Here is a 23,277-nt window from a genome sequence, read left to right on the forward strand (position 1 = left end):
TAATTTTGGTATGTAGGCCTTTGAGATTAGGTCCTAACATAGTATCGTGTCAAATACCTTGTAAATGAGTTTTCACCTGAGGCCAAGTGGTGGAATTTTGATCATAAGGCAAAGGTGTGACACAAATCTATTTAAAATCTGTATGACAACTAGTAGTCATTTGAGTCTTTATATTTTGAATCTGGTTACCTAAATATATAACCGTATCTTCTAAGGCATTTACTCTAGTTTCTAATTTCTTATCAATATTTTCTTGTAGAATTAGTGCGAGGGAAATATTGTGAGAGAGCTGATTAACATGTTGTGCAGTATGTATTCTTGTACTAAAGCGGTAGTTGATAATGTAATAGAGGTTATTATACTGATTAAAGCAGTAATTCTTAATATTAGAGCGGCTACAAATCTTTTTGGTCTTATTAACCCATTTATCTTTTCTAGTATATATAAATCTGTATCAGCATACCAATCTCTAGATAGTACCACAGGCATCAGGACATGCGAGGGTTGAAAAACTATCATGAATGTAGTCAAACTCTTGGGTAGTCTTGAATCAATGCAATTAGTTAAAATACAATTAGAATAATTAATATAAAAGGAAGACCCTTGTTGTTCAGTATAAATAGGTCCTATTAAAATTGTATGGGGAGTATTGACACAGGCTTTAGGAAGTTATTTTAAAGATATGCAGTAAGGCCTTGTGTCTGAACTCAGGGTGAGAGAGTTTTAGGAAGAACAAGTTACAAAGTCTTATTAGAATGTATTAACAATTAATGGTTCCAAGGACCCACATTCTTAGAGTGAGTCCATCAAACCAATGTTTTGGGGTTCAGTTAGTCAAAATTGTCACAGAGGGTCTGAAGAACTTCTTCCTCCGTTAGGCGTTGAATGTCCTGTAACTGTTATAGCTCTAAATGTAGTTCTAGCTGTAATTTATCAATTTGTTCCTTCAAGTTGGTAGAAAAAGTCTCTCTTAGGTGATGTTGAATACCGCTCCAGGGCTGTTAGCTGGAATTCCACTTCAGGGAGATGACATACAGCTTGGAGAAGTCTGGATCAAGAGAGTCTAATGGGTGGAGGTGGGTCATGGCCAGGGAAGCCTTTTCTGTGATATGGCTTCATCTTCATCGTTGCAGTTCTAAGAGTCATTCTGGAAAGCAAACACAAGCATACCCTCTTCCCCAAGTTAAAAGTTCCACAGAGCCCTGTCAAGTGCCATCTCTTAGTAGATTTTTAAATAAAGGTGGCTTGGACTCTTTTGTCTGGAAATGTTTTATAATTGGAGTATAGAGCAATATATCAATATTTAGAAAATTATAGGTAAACATGGCCAGTAAAATTAAATTTTGGGGGGGAGGACTCATGACTTGTTCTTTAGAGAGCCTATATTTGTTAAAAGGTTTCTTTTTTATTTTTGATTTTTGCCGTTTCAGATTCTGCAGCCCGTTTTAAACTTTAACTAATTAGCTATTGGGGAGTGTAGTGTGGTGGGTCAGAGATGTACTGTCGGTGAAAACCGTCAGGGAGGGCTGCCTGGTACCCAGGGTACCCTAACCCCGCTTATGGGTTTCAGGTTTTTCCCACGCTTCTAAAACTGCGAGGGAGGGCTCGAAGCGCCAGGTGACCAACCTTTATATTGCGCTCCCTGACCGAGCCCAGAGTTAAATTACTGTGATTGGAATTTTCTGTGAAGCCCCTTCGTCTCAGAGATTGACCCCAGACACCTCCACAAGGTCCCTACTCACTAGGGACGCTTGAGATCTGAAGCCGGAGGGAGTTATGCTTTTCATCTTCGGGGTCCGGTTGAAATTAAAACATTCATTTATTATCTGTTTTTCTGTTCACAGGCAGGCGGAGGGAAAAGGCAGAATCAAAAGGGCTGCAAAAGCAGCTTTTAAAGAAAGAATGCTCAGAGGTGTTTGTAAAAAAAAGCTAATTGAAAGGAAAATTTATTGCTCTCTCTCAAGCCTACCTTTCCTTGTGTGGCCTGTCATGGGTGGCTTTTATTTATTATGAAAGGAAACGTTTTCATGTTGTGGGTCTAAAGCATCTCTTATGAGATTCCAGAGAAAGAAAGTGTTAACAGGAATATCCTCAGGCCCGTGGTCAGAACAGTATTGCTTAATACTATCACCAAATTTGAGCCAGGTATCTAAACTTAAGGTTCCTTCCCCCGGGAACCACGGGGCGCATTCTTGTACAAAATGAAAAAATTCTCTAAGTTTTCTTCCTGACACATTTACTCCTCTCTTATGGAGCATATGCTTAGTTATATCAATAAATAAACCTCTTTCCTTGGACTCTGTATGTCCCATGATTACTCACCCTTTGCTACCTGGTCTATCTACCAGGGGGTCTGCAGCACCCGGTCGGTGAGAGCCTAGCCTACCCGAGAATAATTTAAGGGGTCTTACCTGAGGGTCCCTGTTTTCGGGCGCCACTTGCCGCGGTCCAGCCGCAGCGGGTCAGGGGGTCCCACAGGTGAGGGTAAGGCGTCGGCGCTGGGTAACAGACGACAACACACCTCAAAGGACAGTGAAGCTCTGTTCCGTTTATTGCAAGTACAAGCAGGTTTTTATATTTTCATTTCAGGTAGTGATTAATATTTGCAGTATAACATGATCATTTAAGCAGAAAAAATCAATATAAAGGTAATCAGTAAAAGTACAAAAGTTCCTATAGATTTAATTAAAGATTATTTTAACTAGGAGAGCCATTAATCAGACAATTAGAAATATCTTATTGTATATTAAAGTTTCTCAGAATTTGGTATAGGGCATAAGGATACGCTAAATTGAGTAGAGAAAATAGGAGATTTATTATAAGGCCCTTGTGATGTCTAACTTAGCTATCTACCTTTTTTTTTGCTTAAAATGTTTTTCTGTGTACTATAAATTCTGACTCCCTAGTGACTGTTTAGTTTGTAATAACTAACTAGCTTTTGTTATTTCTTTGCCTGTCTAGTTGGTATATATTCTTATTCAAGGTAAAGGAGGGACTATTCCTATGTTGCAGGGGGCTTTTAAGGGTACTTCTTTTAAGTTTCTCTAGGAGTTCTTTTATAGACATGTTTTGTACTTTGATTCCTTCTAAGAAAGTAGTGAGATCATCTCCTGATTTCCTAGAGTATTCTATCTTATCTTGGGTGTTTTTCCAACGATCTGTTATTGATTAAGCTTGAATTCTCAGATTGTTCTGGTTGTTTCCTTGTGCCTATATTCCTTGACGTTCTAGTATGATATTATTATTCTGTTCATTGAGCCGGGAAAGGTCCAGGCACACTATCTGAATCACTGCAAGGGTATTCATAATGATTAAAGCAAAAAAGGGTCATGATCCCCAAAGCAAGCACAATCACAATAGGTATTGCAGGGCCTTCCATGCCACGTCCACCAGGTTGGAAACTGCTTCCTTGAAGTCTTACACCCCCTCTCAGGACCTTGTCACGGAGAGAGGGATCCAACAGTGGACGCGGCAGTGGACGTGGCAACCAGTGTTTTGAACTGTGCATCTGATAGGTTGGTTATCTCTTCATTGCTTAGTTGTACTTTTTCTGGAACTTTGATCTGTTCTTTCATTTAGGCCTTTTTTTTTTTTTTTTTTTTTTTGTCTCAGCGCACCTGTTACGTAGTGAGGGTGCGGAGCCTTAGGTATTCACCAGGGCGGGGCAACCCAGTCGCTGGGTTGTGACGCGTTATGTGGGGGAGGGGTTCGAGAAAGAACAATGGCGCTTGCTCGGCTCTCTGCCAGATTTCAGTCCCTTGCCCCGCTGCCCACAAGCAGATTGGGCTCTTCTGGTGCTGGTTCCCGGGTAGGTGGGTTTGTGTGCGTTCTAGGACCCTTGGATCTCTCCAACGAACTCTCCTGTGAGGCTGGGAGTTTCTCCTCTGCTGCTGCAACCCCCACAAGTGTTTTCAGTCAGGGGTTTGAGGCCTTATTTCCCTGCGCTGGGGCCCCGGGCTGCACGGTCTGTTTCACTCCCCAGTTGTTCCTCCCTGTTTATCTGCACGCGAATGTGGGACCGTCTACTCCACCAGCTGCCGCCTCCCTGCAAGTTCTGTCCGCCTGGCTCCCATCTCTGCCCCTCCTACCAGTCTGGATGAATGCTTCTTTGACTCCTTGGTTGTTGGGCTTCCATACAGTTCAATTTTCTGGCAGTTCGGGTTGTTTTTTGCTATGAAGTTTGTTGCCGTCCTTCTCTTGGTTGTGTGAGCAGGCACGGTACGTCTACCTACGCCTCCATCTTGGCTGGAAGTCGTGATTTCTTCTCTGAGCTACGGGTCATTTAGATGTGTGTCGTTTAGTTTAAGGGGTCTTTTTGGATATTGCTCTGTTACTAATTTCTAATTTAATTCCATGATAACAATAATATACTTTGGAATTTAAATCATTTAGAATTTATTAGTGAAGGAAGGCTGGGGACCCATGGGGGCCTGTGGCGGGGGAAGTACAATGGTCACCACCAGACACCAGAGGGCGTTCAGCAGAGAGGGCATTTGATTGGAACTGGGTTTCATTGGTCTGCGGTGCCTCAGATCTGAGAGGGAAGCGGGATGTGCAGGGTGGGGCACCTGGGACCCGAGGCCTCCCTGTGTCGACAGGGAGACTGGGCAGTGGCCTAAAGAGCGGACCCCCCGGGAGGGGTATGACTTTGCGGCAGGACCGAGGGCGATAGGGCACAGAGTGCTGCAGGGGGGCCGAGGAGCTCGGTGTCCTGGGCAGAGCCCTGGACCGGGCGCCGGCCAGGGGGGCAGTTCGCCGGGGGGCGGGGGAGGTTCACCCTGTGACTCTCAGCGTGTCACTTCATCTTTCCGGGCTTGAGTATCTTCGCCTTTCAAAAAGCTGGCCAGCCTCCATTACCCTATAGTTTCAACAGCCCAGGCCGCTGCTGGAGAGGCTTTGCGGAAAAGGAAAAGGTGACCCTGTGAAACAGACCAACAACCAAAAGGTGCCCTGAGGTGTGAGGCTGAAATGAAGGCCCCATGTCATGTGCTTTTTTTTTTTTTTTTTTTTTATTTATTTATCTTTAGAGGGGAAGGGGGGGAAGGAGAGAGGGAGAGAAACATCAATGTATGGTTGCCTTTTGTGCGTCCCTGCTGGGAACTGGCCTGCAGGGAACCGGCCTGCAACCCAGGCATGTGCCCTGACTGGGAATCGAACCGCGATCGTGTGGTTCGCAGGCCCATGCTCAATCCACTGAGCTACACCAGCCAGGGCCTCATGTGCTTTTTGACACCGGGCGAAATTGGAAGGGTCTCAAATCACCTAACTGCAAGTGTTTGTCCCCGGCCTGCTGCTGTGGACAAGGTCCTCTGGCCAAACACTGTTCCCGCCAAGGGGACCAGGTACAGTCCCTGTTTTCTCTGAGACCATGTGTTAGCTTTCTGCCAACCTGTGAAATCACCAAATAAGCCCACGACACCCTCCCTCAGGAGCCAGCCCCCCCGACTCGCCGGGTGACACAAGGCCTCCTCCCACAGCCCCAGGTGGCTCCGTGCTCCTGAGTGCACCCCGTGCGACCCCTGTGGTGTGCAGCAGCCGTGGGTGCCTGTGACGCATCAAGTGCAGCCCATCTCCTCTGCGCAGGGCCTGGTGTCCTGTGTGAGGCCACGGTCCCTGTGACCCCAGGGCAGGGAACACTCCCTCACCAGCAGGGTCACCCTGGCTGGCGGCTGGGTTGGTCGGAGCACTGCCCTGTGCACCAAAAGGTTGCAGGTTCGGTTCCCAGTCAGGACACCTGGCTGGGTGGCGGGTGCGATCTCTGGTCCCGACGTGTACCGGACGTGTCTCTCTCTCACTTGGTGTTTCTCTGTCTTTCTCTCTCAAATCAATGTGTTTATTTATCCTTGGGTGGGATTTAAAAAAAAAGAAAATACCCTTTGTCGGAGTGAACATAGCCCCCGTTAGGGCCAGTGTAGTCCTGGGCTGGATTCCAGCCCCCACCTGCCCCTCAGCAGGCGCCTCGGGGCGGGCACGACCCGAACGCCCATCTCGGGCGGCTGCCGGCGGTTCTGCCTGTTGGAGCCAGGCCTGTGCTCGGAGCTGCCAGCCCTGCCTCCCCGTCCCCGGAGAGGGAGGTTCCGCCATCACTCCCCTTCCCAGGTGAGGACTCTGGAAGTCGGGGGAGAGACCGGACCCAGGTCTGTCTGGAGCTGCCCCTGTCTGTCCTGGGGTCTGCTCCAAAGCTTGGGTGCAGCCCTGCAGAGCCAGGTTCCGTGAGGATGGGAGGGCGCTGGGTAAAGGTGTGGAGACCGAAGGCAGCCCGGCGGGCCCTCCGGGGTTGAGGCGGAGAGTCTGCCCAGAGTGGGGGGAGCAGCAGCTGGCCTGGCCCCGGCCACGCCTGGCCCTCGGGGCTTCTGCCCTGTGATCGGAGATGAGCCCATTCCCTCTGCAGGTCTTTGGCAGAGGGGCTCTACCCAGGCAGGACTGCTAGAACCAGGTGCTTTTTGTGAAGACCGCCACTCACAGGTGGCCCCTGGCTGCTGCTGCCCCCTAGACTAAACGACAGAGAGGAAGTGGGGAAGGGCTGCACCTTCAGAGTGGGGAGGGCGGTGTGGACTGTATGGGGCTGGGTCGTGTCAACCACAGCACCCGCAGAGCACTGGGCGGTGCCGGAAACACAGTGGGAACACAACCAAGGCAGACGCAGTGGCAGGGGGAATGAGGTCCCAGCATCCCTGCATTGGAGAAAAAGTCACGTAACCGCCCTGTGTCTCCGTGGCTCTGACGGTGAGATGGCACACAACAGCGCCTTGTGGGGCTGCCCTCGGATGAGCCGGGGGCTGTGTCGAAGCAGGAGGGGCCCCTGAGCACCGGCTGTTAGCAGCACGGTTACCATGACGCGGTGCCTGCCCCGCTTGGCGGGTCTGTGTAAACACCACACTCGGGCAGGGCAGCTGCTGCGAGTGACCATGTGCCGAGGGCCCGGGCCTCTCCTGGGTGCTTTCCTGTTACCACCCGTTCAAACCCCAAAACAACTCTTCCAGCTTGGCTGGTTTTTCTTTTTTCTTTTTTTTTAACACCCGTTTTACAAATGAGGAAGCAGAAACACAAAGGTGGTCCTGGCTACGAAATGAGGTTGGGACGGCTCCCCCACTGCTCCTCTCTCCAAGCACAGACGACGTGACAGCCACGTGACCGGTGCCTGGAGGGTCCAGGAGAACTCGCCCGCGGCTCTGTCTGGGCCCGGAACTCTCTGGGGGAGTCTCGCCTGGGACAGTGGACGCCACCTCTCTCCGGGCAGTTTTGGTGAGAGGTGAGTGGGGTGCCCAGGTAGGTGGAATTTAGCTGCAGGCGGTCTGGCCGCAGAGCCGCTGGGCCAGGCACCATCGTATTCTCCCGCCCAAGGTGCCATCGCCTATGACACGTGGAGGCAGTCGCTTCATCTCCCTGAGGTTTTTGAAAAGGCAGAGAGCTGTGGTCTCTCCCTGGCAGGGGGTTGTCGAGATTAAACGGTTCCAGAAACACAAGCCTCCTGCCCCTGGCGGCTGCGGTCATCCCCATGGCAAGCCCGGCCCAGGTGCAGCCCTCCCCACCAGGGCGGCTCCCTGACCGGAGCCCCGCCCGGCCAGGTCAGAGGGCGCCCAGGCCCACTCCCAGGGGGCTGGGAATCCCTCACTGGTTCTCCAGGCCTGGGTAGGGTCAGGTAGTGGAAGTCCCCGAGTCTCCGGAAGGAAGAGCAGGACAAGACTGGAAAGATGGGGAGAGCACCGTGGGAGGGGGCAGGCAGCAGGGGCAGGGCCTGGCGGGCCACCCCATCAGGGGGCCCAGCGTGGCCCCAAGCTGACCTACTAATTGCAGGAAGCCGTCTCCTATCATCCTGTGGGCTGAGGGGGTGGCCCAGACCCTTGTCATTGTTGGCGCTTTAGAGAAGGGGGCTTTACCGAAGAGCGGGGAGGAACATTTGGCTGAGTCAGGAGATGCCAGGGGAGGAGAAACTGGACTAAAGCAGTTGCCTTCTTCAGGGCCTTCCATAATGTCACCTCCTCCATGGAGCCCACCTAGATTTTCCCATCCAGAAAGGGGGCCTCTGCTTCCTGGGAACACCTGAGTCCTTCTTGGGAACTAGCTAGGGCCCACTCCACTCTGGTCTTAGGTAATTTGGGGGCTGGCCTCGGGGCTCCTGTTATGCCACTGAGTTGCCAGCTTGCGCTTTCTATATGATATCAACAAAATCAGTGTGCATCAAAGAAAATGAATGAAAGGCTGCACACGTGAGTGAGTGAGCGCCGCGAGTGCGGGAGAGCACGAGGCTAGAAGTCAGGGGGGCTGCGGTCCACTCCTGACCTCCCGTTAAGGAAGCCCTTTGACACTCAGTCCTGAAGCCTCAGTTTACCCAGCTGCCCAGTGTGGCGGTGGTCTAACTTGAGACCACTTGTTTTCCATCTGGGTCCCCTGGAACCCTTGGGTTCCGAGGAGGGGACTTTGATGGGACAAGGAGGGGCAGTGGGGCACAGGCAGGGTCCCCCTCTACCAGGGCAGCTGTTGGTTTCCTTACCGGGTTCCACCCGGCCAGAGGGTAGTTTCCAGTCACAGGCCTGGAGAGGCCTGCGGGGCCCTGCTGTCGGGCGGCCTCCCGGGTTGGGGCTCGGGGACGGGCTGCTCTGGGAGGCTCTGGCTGAGGACGGCCTCGGGGGAAGGAAGCCGGGCCGCGCGGGCAGTTCCGTGGCAGCAGCTGGGTCCCCTCTGCCCTCTGCTGTGCGTCCCTGGGTGCCCGGACCTCTTTGGCCTCCCCACAGACCCTCCCGGGGGTGTCCCTTTCTCACCCACCCCCAGGGCTGGTGGCTCCTTTGGGGTGCAGCCTACCGCAGCGAGGTTGGGAAGAGTTTGTAGACAGGGTAGCGGGTTAGGCACACACCGAAACGGCCCTTTCCCAGGACCGCGAGGACTACCCACAGGCTCTGAAAGTCTGGGCAGAGGCAGAGAGGCAGAGGGGTCGGCCCGAGAGGTTGCCCAGCCAGCCCGGAGCTGAGGCGCTGGGTCTTCCAAGGCTTCGCTGGGCTGGAGGCAGGTCCAGGCAGTACAAGGCCACCCAGGTTCGGGGGCGACTCAGGGCAGGGTGACCTCATGGCAGGTGGCTGGGGGCAGGGAGGCAAGGCCAGGAGGCAGCCAGGCGTGGGATGGGCGAGCGTGGCGGGGCGGCTGCGGGCAGCAGGGGAGGCCTGCCCCCTACAGGGCGGCTGCTCGGGTCCGAGAGCCCCGGGCCCTTCCTGTGAAGGGGAGGGTCACACAGGGCCCGGGTACCCAGAATCCTCCCACTCTCCCTTGGCCTGGCCGTGGGGACCCCTGGGGCTCACAGAGAGCGGGGTGGGTAGCAGGGTTCCTCTCAGGAAGCTGAGGTCCAGGTCACACTCCAGCCAGCCCTGCCCCTGCCCCTGTCTCCCTCCTTTAAAAAAAATTGTACTTATTGATTTGAGAGAGAGAGAGAGAGGGGGGAAAGGAAAGGGAGAGAGAGAGGTTGATTCATTGTTCCACTTATTTATGCGTTCAGTGGTTGATTCTTGTGTGTGCCCTGACCGGGAATCAAACCAGCAACCTCGGCGTATCCGGATGATGCTGTAACCACCTGAGCCACACAGCCAGAGCCCAGTCTCCCTCCTTAAGAAACAAAGGGGACATAGAGAGGCTCTCCAGGGCCCTGCAGCCTCACTGCAAAATAGAAGAGATGGCAAAGGCCCTCAGCAGCCCCCAGCTCCCTGCGCGCAACACCACGCTCACCGGCTCGGTGCCTCCCTTCCAGGCGCCTTTCCCGCCTCATGCCCAGCAACCTAACGCCTGTCTCGGCCTTGCTGCCCCTTCTTCCCCCGCAGGCTCCAGCCCTGGCTCGGCACCTGCTGGCTGAGGGATCTCGGGCACGTGACTTCACCGCTCTGAACCTCAACTTCCTCAGGAAGACAGGCAGTGGCTATTTGGGGATTGGATTCTGGAGATGATATGGCAAAGGTCGTAATGGTGATAGACTTGGGCAGAGCTGGGACGGTGGGCCCGCCCAGCCTTGGGGCCGGGGGAGGGGAGGGAGGCCAGGGTGGTTCATGCAGAGCGGGGGGCCGGGAAGCAAGGGCCCCGGGCGTCAGCGGCGCCCCATCTTCTCCCGCTCGCCACCCTGGCCTCACTTTGTGGGACCAGCATGCTGGCCAGGATGGAGGGGCCAGTTTTGGCCTGGGAGCTGGTCAGGATCAGGCGGCAGCCAAAGAACTTGAGCAAGAAGTTGTTGGCGGCCCGGCCCAGGAAGTCCAGGGCACCGAAGAGGACTTGGAGGAGGAAGCTGTCACCTCCCAGGCTCTGCAGGTCGTAGACCAACCTGAAGAAGGAGATCGCGAGGGAGAAGCTGCAGGGCGAGGCCGGAAGTTGGGCCCCTGCCTCGCCGCCCGAGGCTGTCCCCAGATCACACAGCCCAGCCTCAGCTTGTCACTGCCAGTGCCACAGACGCCTACCAAACGTAAGTCGTGTCTCCCCAGGGTCGGGCTGTCCCAGGAAAGGGTGGGAAGGGCAGTGGCCTCAAACGTTCCAGGGCTGGGCCATGGTGGAGGCCAAGGTGGCCCCCTGGCCATGAGGAGAGGGACTCTGAGGGGCAGGCTGAGCCCACCTTGTTCTGGCTCCAGCATCCTCTGGCTTTGTTTCTGGAGCCACAGCCTGGCTCCGGCTCTGTTCACCAGAGAGGTCCCCACCCCTCTGTGGTAGCCCATTTCTCTGTCTTAAAAGATGGATTCATGGCTGGGCTGTCCCTCTTTCAAAATGGAAGGTTCGGTGTCTCTGCCCTTTAGGGGCGTGAGAGGCAACCACACATCACCACGCATCGATGTTTCTCTCCCTCTCTTTCTCCCTCCCTTCCCTCTCTCTAAAAATAAACAAATGAAATTTTTTTCCAAAAGAGCATTTGATCCATTCTCTGATCTGAGATGTAGCAAATGTTTGTCCTCATAACACATCTGTGGCTAAATATAGCATAAAATAAACATTTTCCTAATCTTCGGTTTTATTTCAAGGTAAGTCCCTGTCGAACCGGACTCTCACTTTTCAATATGCTCTTGGAGAAGCCACTTTAGCTGCATTTGTTTTATTAAGGGGACTTCTCTCAGTCCCAGGCCCCTTGGGTGCCAAGGCAGGATTCCCTGGCGGGGAGGCGAGGCCCCCACGCTCCACGCGGGGCCTGCAGGTGACACCTCCGGAGGAGGCAGCTCAGCGCCCCTTCAAATGCCTGCTTGTCCTCTTGAGGAAGTTACTTGCCACTCTGGACCCTCTGTCCCCACCTGTATGTGTAAGTGAGCTTATCTCTCGGGGTGGCTCCGAGGGGTAAGTAGGTGCCCCCTGCCCCCGAGAAGGGCGCTGTTGGGTTGAATCCATTGCTGAAACGCAGGGGCCGCTTCAGCCACTGCTGGGCCGGGCCCTCCCTCCACCCTGGGCTGCCAGTCTGGCCCGGGCCCCCCCAGCAGGAGCCGGCCTCCCGGCCACACCGGCACATGCTGCCGGTCCCCTGCCGTCCGGGACTCCTGCCTCCTCGGGGCTGCCTGTCCCAGCCTAAGACACGCACACCCCCAGAGGCCTGCCCGGGGCCCCCACACGACATGGTTCCCCCTCTCCCCTCCCCCCCAGCTCTGCTCCCAGGAGGGTGGCGTACCTCACCGTTGACAGATAGCAGCTTCTCCTCCAGAGTATGGGCATGCGGAGCAGGTCCAGCAGCAACTGGCGGGCCCTCGCAGAGGCCGCCTCCTCCACGGTGGACATCAGCACCTCTGGGGGGCACAGGACCACAGTGAGTGTTGGGCCCGTGGCCCTGCCCCACCCCCGTGCCAGGGAAAGGTGTCCAGAGTGATGGGGGAGCCTGGCCTTGACCTCTGGAGACTGCAGGGCCCTTGGGGATGGGTGGGATGGGGCCAGAGGCCGGGGCCTCTGCCTCCTGGCCGGCCTCCTCTGAAGACCTGGCCCGCCTCCTCGGAACCAAGGAGAGAGTCTCAGCACCAGCTCTCAAGTCCCCTGCTCTCCACCAGACTTTGGGAGGCGCTCGGCAGCTGCTACGCAAAACCCCGCCCTCCTCCCTCACTCACCCAGGCTGGCACCAGGGCCTTCCCGCTCCAGCTGCACTGGCTGCTCTCTGCACCCCAAGGGCCCATCCGGCCTCCTGCTGCACCTCTGGGCCCCGTAGGCCCTGCGCTCAGCTCCGTCCTGGTCGGCTCTGACTTGCCTCTTCCTGGAAGCCTCCCCTGATCCTCCTGCCCCAGGGCGATTTGTGTCCTCTCGTTTCTGGCTGCACATCCTCCCACACCTGTTTCCCTGAAATACTCACCTTTGAATAAGAACGTCCTGTTGCCAAACCCATGAGGTGGGTGTGCAGTACACGTGGACTAGGGTGGTGAATAATAGGGGTGTGTTGTTGAAAACAGTTCTATTGTTATTGGTGGTGGTGATGGTAGTTATGTTTGTGATAGTGGTGGTGGTGATGGTGGTGATGGCGGTGGTGATGGGGGTGATGGTGGTGATGGCGGTGGTGGTGGTGATAATAACAGAGATGGTGAAGGTGACAGTAATGGTGGGGGTCACGGACCTGGTGGTGGGTACCACTGATACTGATAATATATCGGCAGATGTCCTTTCCCAGTCACATCCCACGCTCTGGGACCCAAAAAGCAGCATCTCACCTCTCTGGTCAGTGTCTTCCTGGCATCCTTGACGCCATTTATCCTGGCCACCTTTTTCAGTTCCTGAGGGGCTCGGTCTGGTTTGCCAGCACTAATTAGCCTTCGTGTTGATTTTGGCAGCCACCTTTTAAAGAAAGAATGTCCTGGTTGGGTCTTTGCTTTTCCCACGCACGCTGGGCCCACCCCCCAGGTCAGGTGTGGAGGGCGCGGCAGGCAGCAGGTCCACCCCCCCCCCCCATACAGGAGGGAGGGGAAGGCAGCCACGCCTCCCTCTGCAGGGCTAATGCCAGGCTGGGCGATGCCGCCTCCCAGACTTTCAGATGAGGGCCAAAGCCTTGCCCCCAGGACCGTCCCATCTGGCTCCTGGAAGCCAGATCCTGCCCACCTGGGCGGTGCCCACAGCGGGCTCCCAGGCTGCGTGGGCACAGGCCGATTCTGGGGCCATTGCCATGGCAGAAGCTGACATCATGCTGAACTAAAAACAACTAACCCACGCATTAAAAACATTGCCAGCCAGACCGCATGGTTCTAGGAGCCAGTCTGCTCCTTCCCCGCCTCGGGGCAGGTGGGCAGGGAGAAGGGTCTCCCCGGGGGAAGGTGCGGAGTTCCCCAGCCAGCAGGGTCTCCGCCCAGTGTGTAGAGAAGCTACGAGAAACTTCCAGAGGCAGTTAAAAGAGCCCACTGGCCTGGGTTCCCATCCTGTCTCTGGCCCTCACCAGCTGCAAGGCCTTGGGCAAGCGACTGACCCTCTAAGGCCTCAGTCCCTCATCTGAAAACACTGGTAATAATATCACCTCCCTCGTTAGAAGAAACATTAGCACACATCTGGTGTTACCGGCAGCTTCCAGGACACGGCCAATCGGCCCTTGGGGGCGTCACTGCCCGCTGCCTCCGTCCTTGCTCATGGATCCTGTTTATACAGTGAAACTCCACGTGGTCAGTGGCTTTGTCTGCTGACGTGTCCCCAGGGCACAGGGTGGGGGTGCGGTGAGTACCTGAGAAGTGGTGAGCAACCCCGTATGACTCCCTACACCCACAGCAGACTTACCTGGGCCCAGGTGAGCTCAGCTCCCACGCACGGGGACCTTCGTGTTTGTCTCCCGGGTCTCCTCCTCCAGTCCCACCCAAGCAGGTACGGCCGGACCCCGGCACCTGTTGGCTCCAGAACTCATCGAACTCTGCACTCGCCGAATTTTCATGAGAAAAAGATGTTTCAGCCCTTGGTGCTTGCTCGGGGCTCGTCACACTTGTAAAACTTGTATGAGTCACAATGCGGCCCCACAAGAGAAAATGCTTCGTCGTTTGGTAGTTGTCAGCTTCGGCACTTGTTACACGTTCCTGAATGAATTATGGCGAGTACCGAGGTCCTGCTGTATTTGCAGACCTCAGGGATTTTTGCAGCACCAAAATAATAGTGATGATGAGCCCTGGCTGGTGTAGCTCAGTGGATTGGGCGCGGCCTGCAAACCAAATGGTTGCCAGTTCGATTCCCAGTCAGGCCACATGCCTGGGTTGTGGCCCAGATTCCCAGTAGGGGATGCGTGAGAGGCAACCCCACATTGATGTTTCTCTCCCTTCCTTCCGTTCTCTCTAAAAATAAATAAAATCTTTAAAAAGTAGTAGTGATGATGACATCTTTCCGTATCCAATGCCAGTCCTCAGGACTCACATGCTCTCGACCAGCGACGTGCAGGCGCGGCCGCCGCGCGGAGGGGCTGCTGCCCATGGGAGGGAGCCCGGCGGGCTGGGCGGGCCCCAGACCCTCTGGCCGGATGCCCCCCTGGATCCCCAGCCTGTCTCTCCGCAGCGAGGGCCCCGCTCACATCACCCCTTTCCATGGCTCTCAGCTTCTTGGACTCACGGCCAGCCAGGTGGTGGTGGGGCTGAGGGGCACCCTCCCACCCTGGGTCCCCCTCCTGTTCACAGACGTACGGCGTGGTCCTCGCCACCACGGAGCGGCGACGTGTTCCCGTGCAGGTGAGAGCCATGCATGGCGGCCTTGGGCCACCACCACCTCCCCGCGCAGGGGGCCGGCCGAGCGAGTGACTCACTGAGTGTCGTCGGGGTCAGAAAGAGCCCGGCTAATCCAAAAGTGCGGAAAAACCGGAGGCTACAATAGACAAGGAAACCGGGGGCAAAGACGGCTCCGGGGGTGCCCCTCCGGAGCTTCAGGCCCTGGCGCTCGCACGCCAGGCCCCGCTGGAAGAGAAGGAGGGGCGACAGCCGGCTCAGGGGACGTGGACCAGCTGGGCCGGGGCCGAGGGAGGTCCAGGCTGGGTCCCGCGGGTTCGGCCACCCACAGTGGGGCCCCCAGGTCCTTAGCCAGGTGACAGAGGTGGAAGGGTGTGCTGGCCTCCATTCCCTACACACAGCCAGCGGCATGGCACGCAGGTGACAAATGTGACAGGCTTTGGTCCTGACAGTGTGATGGCCACTGCGAGCGCACAAGTACTTGGTGGCGGCAGTGGTGGGAGGTGGTTAAACAGAGGCTCAAATTCCAGCTCTGGGGACCTGGGGGAGTCCCCTGCGCCGGCTGAGCCCATTTTCTCCCCCAAGAGCACCCACAGGGACCACGCGTGCGTCCCGGGAGGTTTCGGGCAACTTCAGCCCAGGATGGGCCTCATCCCCTGGCCCTGCCTCCACCCCCCACTGGGCTGAGGTTTCCCTCGTGTCTCAGCGTCTGCCTTTCTCTCCAGGGTGGTGGCAGCAGGAGCCACCTTGTGAAGTGACCTCTTGAAAATGCAAGTCAGATCACCGGGCTGCCCTGCCCCAAAGCCGCCTCTGGGGACTTTCCTTTGCACTTGAAGAAAATCGAGCTCCTGTCCCACTCCCCACCCCCACTCCTGGCTCAGACCTCGGGGCTCTCTCCCTGCCTCCAGGAGACTGGATCCTTTTCTAGTAATCTAGTCTCACCTTAAATGTCCCCTCCTCAGAGAGGCCTGCCCCCTGCCTGTCCCTTTCCCATGACAGGACCTGCTTCCCACCTTTGCACTCGCTCACGACTCTGGAAGCAGGACAGGAGGGCGAGGGGAGTCCCAGGCTCTGGCCCCTGACTGCCCAGGTCGGGTCAAGTCCCATTGTACTTTCGCTGTGTGTCCTGGGACAAGTTACTTAACCTCTCTGTGCTTCTGTGTGGTCCTTTATTAAATGGAGATAACAATAAGCCCCACCCCATGAGATGTGACTATAGGGAAAGCTTTTGGGACAATGCCTGCTACTTAAAGGGCAAAAGGAGAAGACGCGTTATGTTGCTATTATTGGTTGAGACGTTGACCAATTACAAAAGCACCAGCTGACCTAAGACTCTGGGAGCCTCCTGCTCCTCCTGCAACCCGAGCCGAGATCAGAACCCGGGCCGCTGTGGACAGTAATGTGTCATTTCACTGCAGTGCTGCAGGCGGCACGACCTCCCAGTCCCGGGTGGACGGCCGTCACCAGGAGGCCAGGAAGGAGGAAAGCTACGGTGCGGGTGGGGGGAGGCCCCTACCTCGGCCACAATGGTGGAGGTGAAGGTGCTGCCGTCGTAGACCCAGCCGTCCACGCAGGGCTCTGTGGCTGCCTCGCTCCAGTTGGTGACTGTGGCGTTGGGGTCCAGGAGCTGCCACTGAGGGTGGCGGAAGCGGTGACACTGGTGGGGACCGTGGTTGGGGCCCGGTGGGGTGGAGGTGACCCGGAGCACTTCGGGTGTGAGGGCCGAGGGGGACTCAGAGCCATTGTCCAGCATGTGGGCCCAGCAGCAGTGGCCAGGGGCGGCCACCGAGAAGTTGTCCAGAAGCATTTGGGAGGGCACGAAGACGGAGGGCAGGAGGAGAGAGATGACTTGCAAGACCTGGAAGAGACCCACAGCCCCACTTGCCCCGAGAGCTCGGAGAATGCCGTGGCCAGAGCCGCCAGCACCCACGGCAGGTCTCCTGGTGGGGATGGGAGGGGGGCGCAGTGGTCAGGGAGCCGGTGGGTGCCCGGCCTGCTGCCAGGAACCACTAGCTAGTGCAGGGTCCTGGGCCCCCAGGCCCGCCCCGACCACCTCTCTGGACAGGCGGGTTTAGCCACTGACCAGCAACCAGCCAAGCCAGTCCTGGGGTGACCTCGATGCCCTAAGAAGCTCCTCCTCACCCTGTTCCTGCGAGGGACTGCGTGGGGGCCCCGCCGCTCTGGGGACACTGGGGCCAAAGCTCACTGTGCCCCACTGCCTGCAGTGCCTGAAGCCCCCTGGCTCTCCAGCACTGAAAGGCCAGGCAGGTTTTTCAGGAACAGTGAGATGCCACTCGGTGCGGTTACTGAATTACAGTCGTGGAGGAAATACCCACTGTGGGCTGCCTCCTCGCAGCCTGGGTTAAAGTTCAATCTCCACATGGGCTCCGGGGTGAGGGAGGCAGGCTCAGCTGTGAGAATGTCCCCAGCTGCGCCCCACCGGCCGGCTCCCAAATCTGAAGCTTTCAGAGCCCTCCACATGCGGCCCTTTAAGTCAGGGAACGGTTGGCCCCACTTTACTCATGCTGGACAACTTCAGCCCATCTTGCTGAAGCACAGAGGTGAGGATGAAGGGCCTCACCTCCCACTGGGCCGTGAGGAGGCAGGGGTGGGGGTGGGGCACCTGTGAGCTTGCGACTCCTCCCTCCTTCCCCAGCACCTTCACCAGGCAGCACTGGGAGACCAGCTCGCAGACCGCACTATTTTGGGAAGCTTCCATTTCCAGGTTCCAGGTTGCCTTTATTAGATTGTAAGCTCCCCCAGGGTGGAAACCAAGGCTACAATTTTCTGGCATCCCTTAGAAGCCCCTCTGTGGGCCCTGGAGCTGGGCAGGCGCACAGGGTCAGAAACAAGTAAGGTCACAAAGTCACGCCCCCGTTGACCCAGTGTCTCACACCAGTGTGGTTCGGTGTGAGGAGGGGCCAAGTCAGCCCTGCCCTGTGCCTCACCTGGACTGCTGCTTGCTCTGCTCTGTGCTGACCATGCGGCTGACACCCTCTGGTTCACGCCTCATTACAGCCCAGGAGAAAGGTGGTGCTAATTTCCTGAGACAAGGAACCAGGCTCAGAGAGGGCAGGCAGCTCGCCCCAGGTCACACAGCGGAGTCAGGATTCAAATCAGACTCTAAAGCCCGAACTCTGCTCTGGCTGGTGTGGCTCAGTGGCCCCAGCGCCAGCCTTCGAACCTCTGGTTCAGTCGGGGCACATGCCTGGGTTGCAGGCCAGGTCCCGGGTAGGGGCCACGTGAGAGGCAACCACACACTGACGTTTCTCTCCCTCTCTTCCTCTCTGTCTAAAGATAAATAAATAAAATTTTAAAAAAATAATAAAGCCTGAGCTCTTCCCATGCCCTTGGCCAGCTGCCGTGGGGCCTCGGGCCTGTCGTGGACCAAATTTCAGCCACAGGCTGGAACTCAGGATTTGGGTCAGAAGGAGGGCCAGCCCAGGAGCCCAAAGCCACCTCCCAGGACGTGAGAGGGAATCGGTTGAGTCAGTTGCAGAGGGGATTCCGAGTGCCGAGTGCGTGCGGGACGTGTGGGTGTGCATCTGGGCCCTGCGCCCCCCAGAACTCCCTCACGGGACTCGGGGAGCTTGGCCAAGATGTCATCCAGCCTGGAAGTCAAAGAGTCGGATTCCGGGCCTGGATTTCAAAGCCAAGGCCGTGTCCTTACTCAGCCTCTCTGGGCAGGAGCTCATTATACACTTTTGTAAATCCTCACCCAAGGATATGTTTATCGATTTTAGAGAGAGAGAAAGGGAGAGAGAGATACCACTGTGAAAGAAAAACATCGATTGCTTGCCTCCTGTATGTCTCCCGACTGGGGATCAAACTGCAGCCTAGGTGTGTGTCCTGACCAGGGATTGAACCTGCAACTTTTGGTGTACGGAACGGTGCTCCAACCAACTGAGCCACCCGTTCAGGGCTTGTTATGCATTTTAAAATAGCAAACAGAGAGACGCAGAGAGAAAACCACCTCTCACTAAAGCGCAGGAGGCCAGTCGGGCCCAACCCCAACCCAGAGCAGCCCAAGGCTGATTTTTACACGGAAAACACTGTTCTGTGCCTGTGTACAAACTCCATCCCACAGGGCAGGTCTGGACGCAGGACCACTCCCTCGAAGAGAGACTTCCCCTCTCCGGCCATGTCAGTGTTTCAAGCCAAAGCCTGGATCGGAAGCCTCGGGAGGGTCCGCTAAAATGCCGGTTCCTTGGGCCCAGGAACATGCATTTTACCCCAGGCCTCCAGGCCATTTTGCTGCATTGGGACCCAGCCTCCCCTGCAGAGGATTTCTGGGCTAGAGGAGGCTGCTAAATCAAGGCATCTGAAAGAATTCTTTTCTCTTTCTTCTTCCATGGGCTTTAAAAAATGTTCTCTTTTCCCCTGCCTTTTGCCTGTGGTGGACGCCCTAGGCTTTGCTTACAGCAGAAGGTCAAACCTCCTGGATGAGACAGAAGGCTCCTGGAACTTCCAACTGCCTCCCGCTTCCACGCCAAGGAATTTTGACTTGTCTTTTTTTTTTTTCTGGCGCCTCTGGGGGCAGGGCTTCCTACAGCAGCTCCTCCCCCTGGTGGTCACAGCCAGGACTGCAGCATTTACAGCATCCGCTCATCCTTGTTGAAGTGCCCATCCCCCACCCCCACCTCAGGGTTCCCAGGCCCAGGTGGGGAGCAGAGGCCCAGGGGAGGGAGACAGGCAGCCTCAGGTTATAGCCCCTAAGCCTTCCTTCCAAGTGTCTCGTTAAATTAATTGGCGTGAATTAAACCCCTGGTTCTCATTGAACCAGAATTGCCACTGGTGTGGATTCTCCGGGTCAATTAAAGCCAAGGTGAGCTCAGCTGCAGATGCCCTTAGGCAGCTCACCTTCCTTCTCTGACCCGAAGCTCCCCAGCTCCCCCTGGCGGCCTTCCACCTGAGGTAGTAAGATCTAATGAGTGAAGGAACATAGCCATCATCATCACCGCCCCCGCCCTGGTCATGGCGCCTCGCCCACTTTTCTTCCTGTGTTTCTTTCCCAGTTGAAGTCAGGGCCTCTCCGAATCAGTGGGACCCCTGGGTTTGGCCCCCGCCTGCACCCTGGGGAGAACCGGGGGTCAGGAGAAGGGAAGGGTCCTTCCTAGGTTCGCGGCCTGGGGTTTGCAGGGTCTCAGGTCCTGACTCGAGGTTCAAGGCTTCCTGCACTAACCTGTGCGAAGAGAGACAGTGATCCATCAGAAAGCCAAAGAAACAGTAGCTATAAAGAAAAAAATAGGAAATAAAACAAAAAAAAAGAAAAATAAATAAGGAAACGGTAGCCACAAAATGTCTATCTTTCTGTCTGGAGAACAAGCAGGCCTCCTGGGGCTGGGCAGGTGGCGCTGAGCGTCACAGAAGGAACGAGGGCAGATGTCCCCTTCTCAGCTCCTTCCGTCCTCCCTGAGGGCCCAACTATGGGGACAGGCCCCAGTGACACCCAGCTGAAGGCAGTTCTTGCTTCCCTCTGGAACGCTCCTCGGGTTGCTGCCCGGCGGGGGTTTAGCCCTCCCAGGTCTCAAACAAAACCTCCTCTTTGCACACCCTCCTGAGTGCTCCCACGCGCCTTTTGCGGGGTGGGGAGGCTGGAGGGAACCCCTAAACTCAGTCCCCTGGTCTCTCTTACGGCATGCAGGCTGTGAAAGTCACAGACTCATGTCAGAAACAAAGAAGTCCCTTCTCTGGTGCCCCGACCCCAATGATCCCACGCCCAAGAGGAGCCCCACGCACTGCTGGCCTCCACGCACTCAGAAACACGGCGCCATGGGCGAACGTCATTCCTTTTTACCGAGAAGCTGTGCGAGCGCACGGCCAACAGCCCAAAGTCCAGAATGTGGAAAATGACGCGCGCACTTCCCTTTCCCCAGCATGCTTGGCTGCCCAGGGACAGTGGCCACCAGCAACGGATGTCCTTCCAGAAAAGCTTAGCACTTCTTCAAACACAGGCGTCAGGTTTTAAAATAGTTGAATAGGCAGTAAATCCACACGGTTCTAAACCACACAGGAGGAAAAGGCTCTCTCTCAGCCCCTCCCCACCCCCAGGGGTCGTGCTTGCCACGCCCCCTCCAGTACCCCTTTCCAGTTTCTTAGGCACCCTTGCAGGTTGTCCCCCCCACCCTGCCACAAGAGACGGTAAATGTGCATTCTCAGTTTTACTTTCTCTCACACAGAAGGTAGTTTTGCATTTTGCATTTGTCTCCCACCTTACACCTTGGGCGCCCGAGAGGTTCTCCTCCGTCCGTCGCAGTTGCGGAGTGCTCCGCGGCCTGGATGTCCGTAATTTCTTCAACTAGCCTCCTGTGCACGGACACTGGGTGGCATCCAACGTCTCCATACTGCAGAGGAGTTGAAGCGCGTGCCCTGTCCCGAAGCCGTGCCGCGGCGTCTGCAGGGCGCAACCCCAGCGGCCGGGCCGCCTTGTGCAGGCCTCAGGGGCCTCGCGGCTTGCAGAGGCGGCCCGCTGGCCCTCCCCAGGAGCACACCCCCGAGTCGGCTCCCTCACCCAGGGCACTGCCACCACACCTGCGGCATCCTGCCAATACCGTGGGTGACAGACGGCATTTCAATGTAGTTTTATTTTGTATTTTTTTGTTATGAGATTGAGTATCTTTTAATATAGTTAAGATGTATTTTTTTCTACAAGCTGTTTTTTGGTATGCTTTGTCTATTTTTTTTATTGCAGTTCATGGCTTCCTCCCCAATTTCTATAAGCCCCTTATGTATTAGGTTGGCTCTTCAGTGGTAAAAGTTGCAAATACATTCTTTTTGTCTTTTGATTTTGTTAGCATGTTATTTATTTTTTTTGCCTGTGGAATTTTTTTGGTAATTAAATTTTCAGTCTTGTCTATTTTGACTTTTGGATTTTGCACCATCATTGGAAAGGCCTTTCTCCACTCCGTGGTAATACAGTTCCGAGGTTGGTCACTTTTAATGAAGGGGGGCGGCGAGGATGTCACGTGTCTGTCAGCACCTGTGGGGTTGATGGCAGGACTTCTCCCGTTAAATCTGTGGATCTGATGCGCTCCATTAATGAATTTTCTAAATTATGCTGAACCATCCTTTCATTAAGGGGTAAGTGTTCTTTTTTTTTTTTCTTTTAAGATTTTATTTACTTATTTTTAGAGAGAGGGGAAGGGAAGGAGAGAGGGAGAGAAACATCACTCTGTGGTTGCCTCTCATGCGCCCCCTGCTGGGACCTGGCCTGCAACCCAGGCATGTGACCCGACTGGGAATCGAACCAGTGATCCTTTGGTTCACAGGCCAGCAGCGCTCAATCCACTGGGCTACCCCAGCCAGGAACAGGGGTAACTGTTCTTAGACCAGTTGTATTATTCTTTTAATGCACTGCCAGATTGTTTTTAATGTTTTATTTCAAGTTTTTCATGAATATTCACGTATGAGGTTTGGCTGTGGTTCCTCCCTATGATCTTTGTCAGGTTTTGGTATCAGCGTTTTATTCTCACTTCATTGAAAAGAGTTCGGCCATGCTCTCTTGCGCCCTGACTCAGTTTACCTAAGGGAGGGTTTCCTCCCTTCGTCTGCGGGTCTGGGCCATCGGAAGTAACCTGCCTCCTGGCCCTCGCTTTGTGGGAAGGCTGAGAAACGTGGTCACCGGAGGCTCTGGGACTCAGCAAGGAGAGATGGCAGAAGGGGGTCTGAGCCGAGCCTGAGTTTCCAGGAATTAGGATTTTGACCAGACAGTCTCAAGTCTGAGCTTTATTTGCTTGGATTGGTCGGGCTGCTCATGCACAGAATTTTGTCTCAGCCCCACCCCCCACATGCCCTCGTCACCCGCCACCAGTTTGAGCTTTGACCAGATGCCAGAACGTGAAGCTCCGAAACCCCTGGAATCTTCCCACCCCCCTCAGCCTCCCGCTGGCTCTTCCCAGGGTGGGAGGGTGAGGCTGAACTTCCCTGCGCATCCAGCCGCCTCGGTCCACTCCCTGATGCTTGCCTTCTGTTCATCTCCTTTGGTTTTGTGGGCCAGGGGCCCACAGTGTCCTTTTCTGGTGCCTTCCGATGGCATCTACCGGTATCAGTGGGCTTCCCCTGGCTGACCTTCCCACGCGGGGCAGGTCAGGAGTGCCAGAGCAGGAACTCCCCAGAGCGGCTGCCCCGTGGCCCCCTGGAGGCGCCAGCTCCTGGCCCTGAGTCACAGTGGAACCACTCGGCAGCGCCCCCTGCTGGCTCCCTTCTCTGCCCTGCCCACTTCCCTGAGATAACCTCATATGAAAAGTTCACGCTCGCATGTCTGGAGGAACCCAGCCTAAGGCGGGAAGTCCTGACCCTCTTTATGAGCAGTGACAGGAAGTTGCTTGCAGCTCCTGGGATGGTGTGCAGGCTCCGGGCTGGTTCCTGGCCTGGCTTCAGTTGTGATCCAGACAACCTCCCAGGTGGGTGACCCATGAGGAGACAACGCCACCAGAGCAGCAACAAAACCCCGGCGGTCTGACCCAGAGCCCCACGCCGCCCTCCCACAGGGCATCCGCGACAGAGGACAGGCTCAGAGATGCGAAGCGTTGGCCTCCAGTGGGGGGCGATGGCACAGGAACCAGCTGTCCTGTCTGTCCTCTCCACACTGCCTGCGGCCAGGTGAGGGTGTCACGGGGTCACCCCAGCTTGTTTCTGCCCGACTGTTGGTCCAGTCCCAGCTGTTAGTGGGCTC

At 55.9% G+C, this 23,277-nt stretch overlaps 1 protein-coding gene across 1 annotated transcript; it reads right to left on the minus strand.

Moving 5' to 3' along the window:
- Nucleotides 1-6,990: 6,990 nt before the first annotated feature.
- On the minus strand, nucleotides 6,991-17,616 carry LOC119050234 (uncharacterized). The gene is made up of 9 exons (XM_053659035.1): nucleotides 17,552-17,616; nucleotides 16,017-16,543; nucleotides 14,565-15,109; nucleotides 13,681-13,970; nucleotides 12,633-12,756; nucleotides 11,615-11,727; nucleotides 10,110-10,324; nucleotides 8,803-8,905; nucleotides 6,991-7,686 (listed from the first exon to the last, which is right to left on the minus strand). Exons 1-9 carry the CDS (start codon nucleotides 17,614-17,616, stop codon nucleotides 7,491-7,493), a joined length of 2,178 nt encoding a protein of 725 aa, XP_053515010.1. The 3' UTR covers nucleotides 6,991-7,490.
- Nucleotides 17,617-23,277: the final 5,661 nt, after the last annotated feature.

This window comes from Artibeus jamaicensis, unplaced genomic scaffold (assembly GCF_021234435.1).
Source record: "Artibeus jamaicensis isolate MK-2021 breed Jamaican fruit bat unplaced genomic scaffold, CSHL_Jam_final scaffold_614, whole genome shotgun sequence".
NCBI lineage: Eukaryota > Metazoa > Chordata > Mammalia > Chiroptera > Phyllostomidae > Artibeus > Artibeus jamaicensis.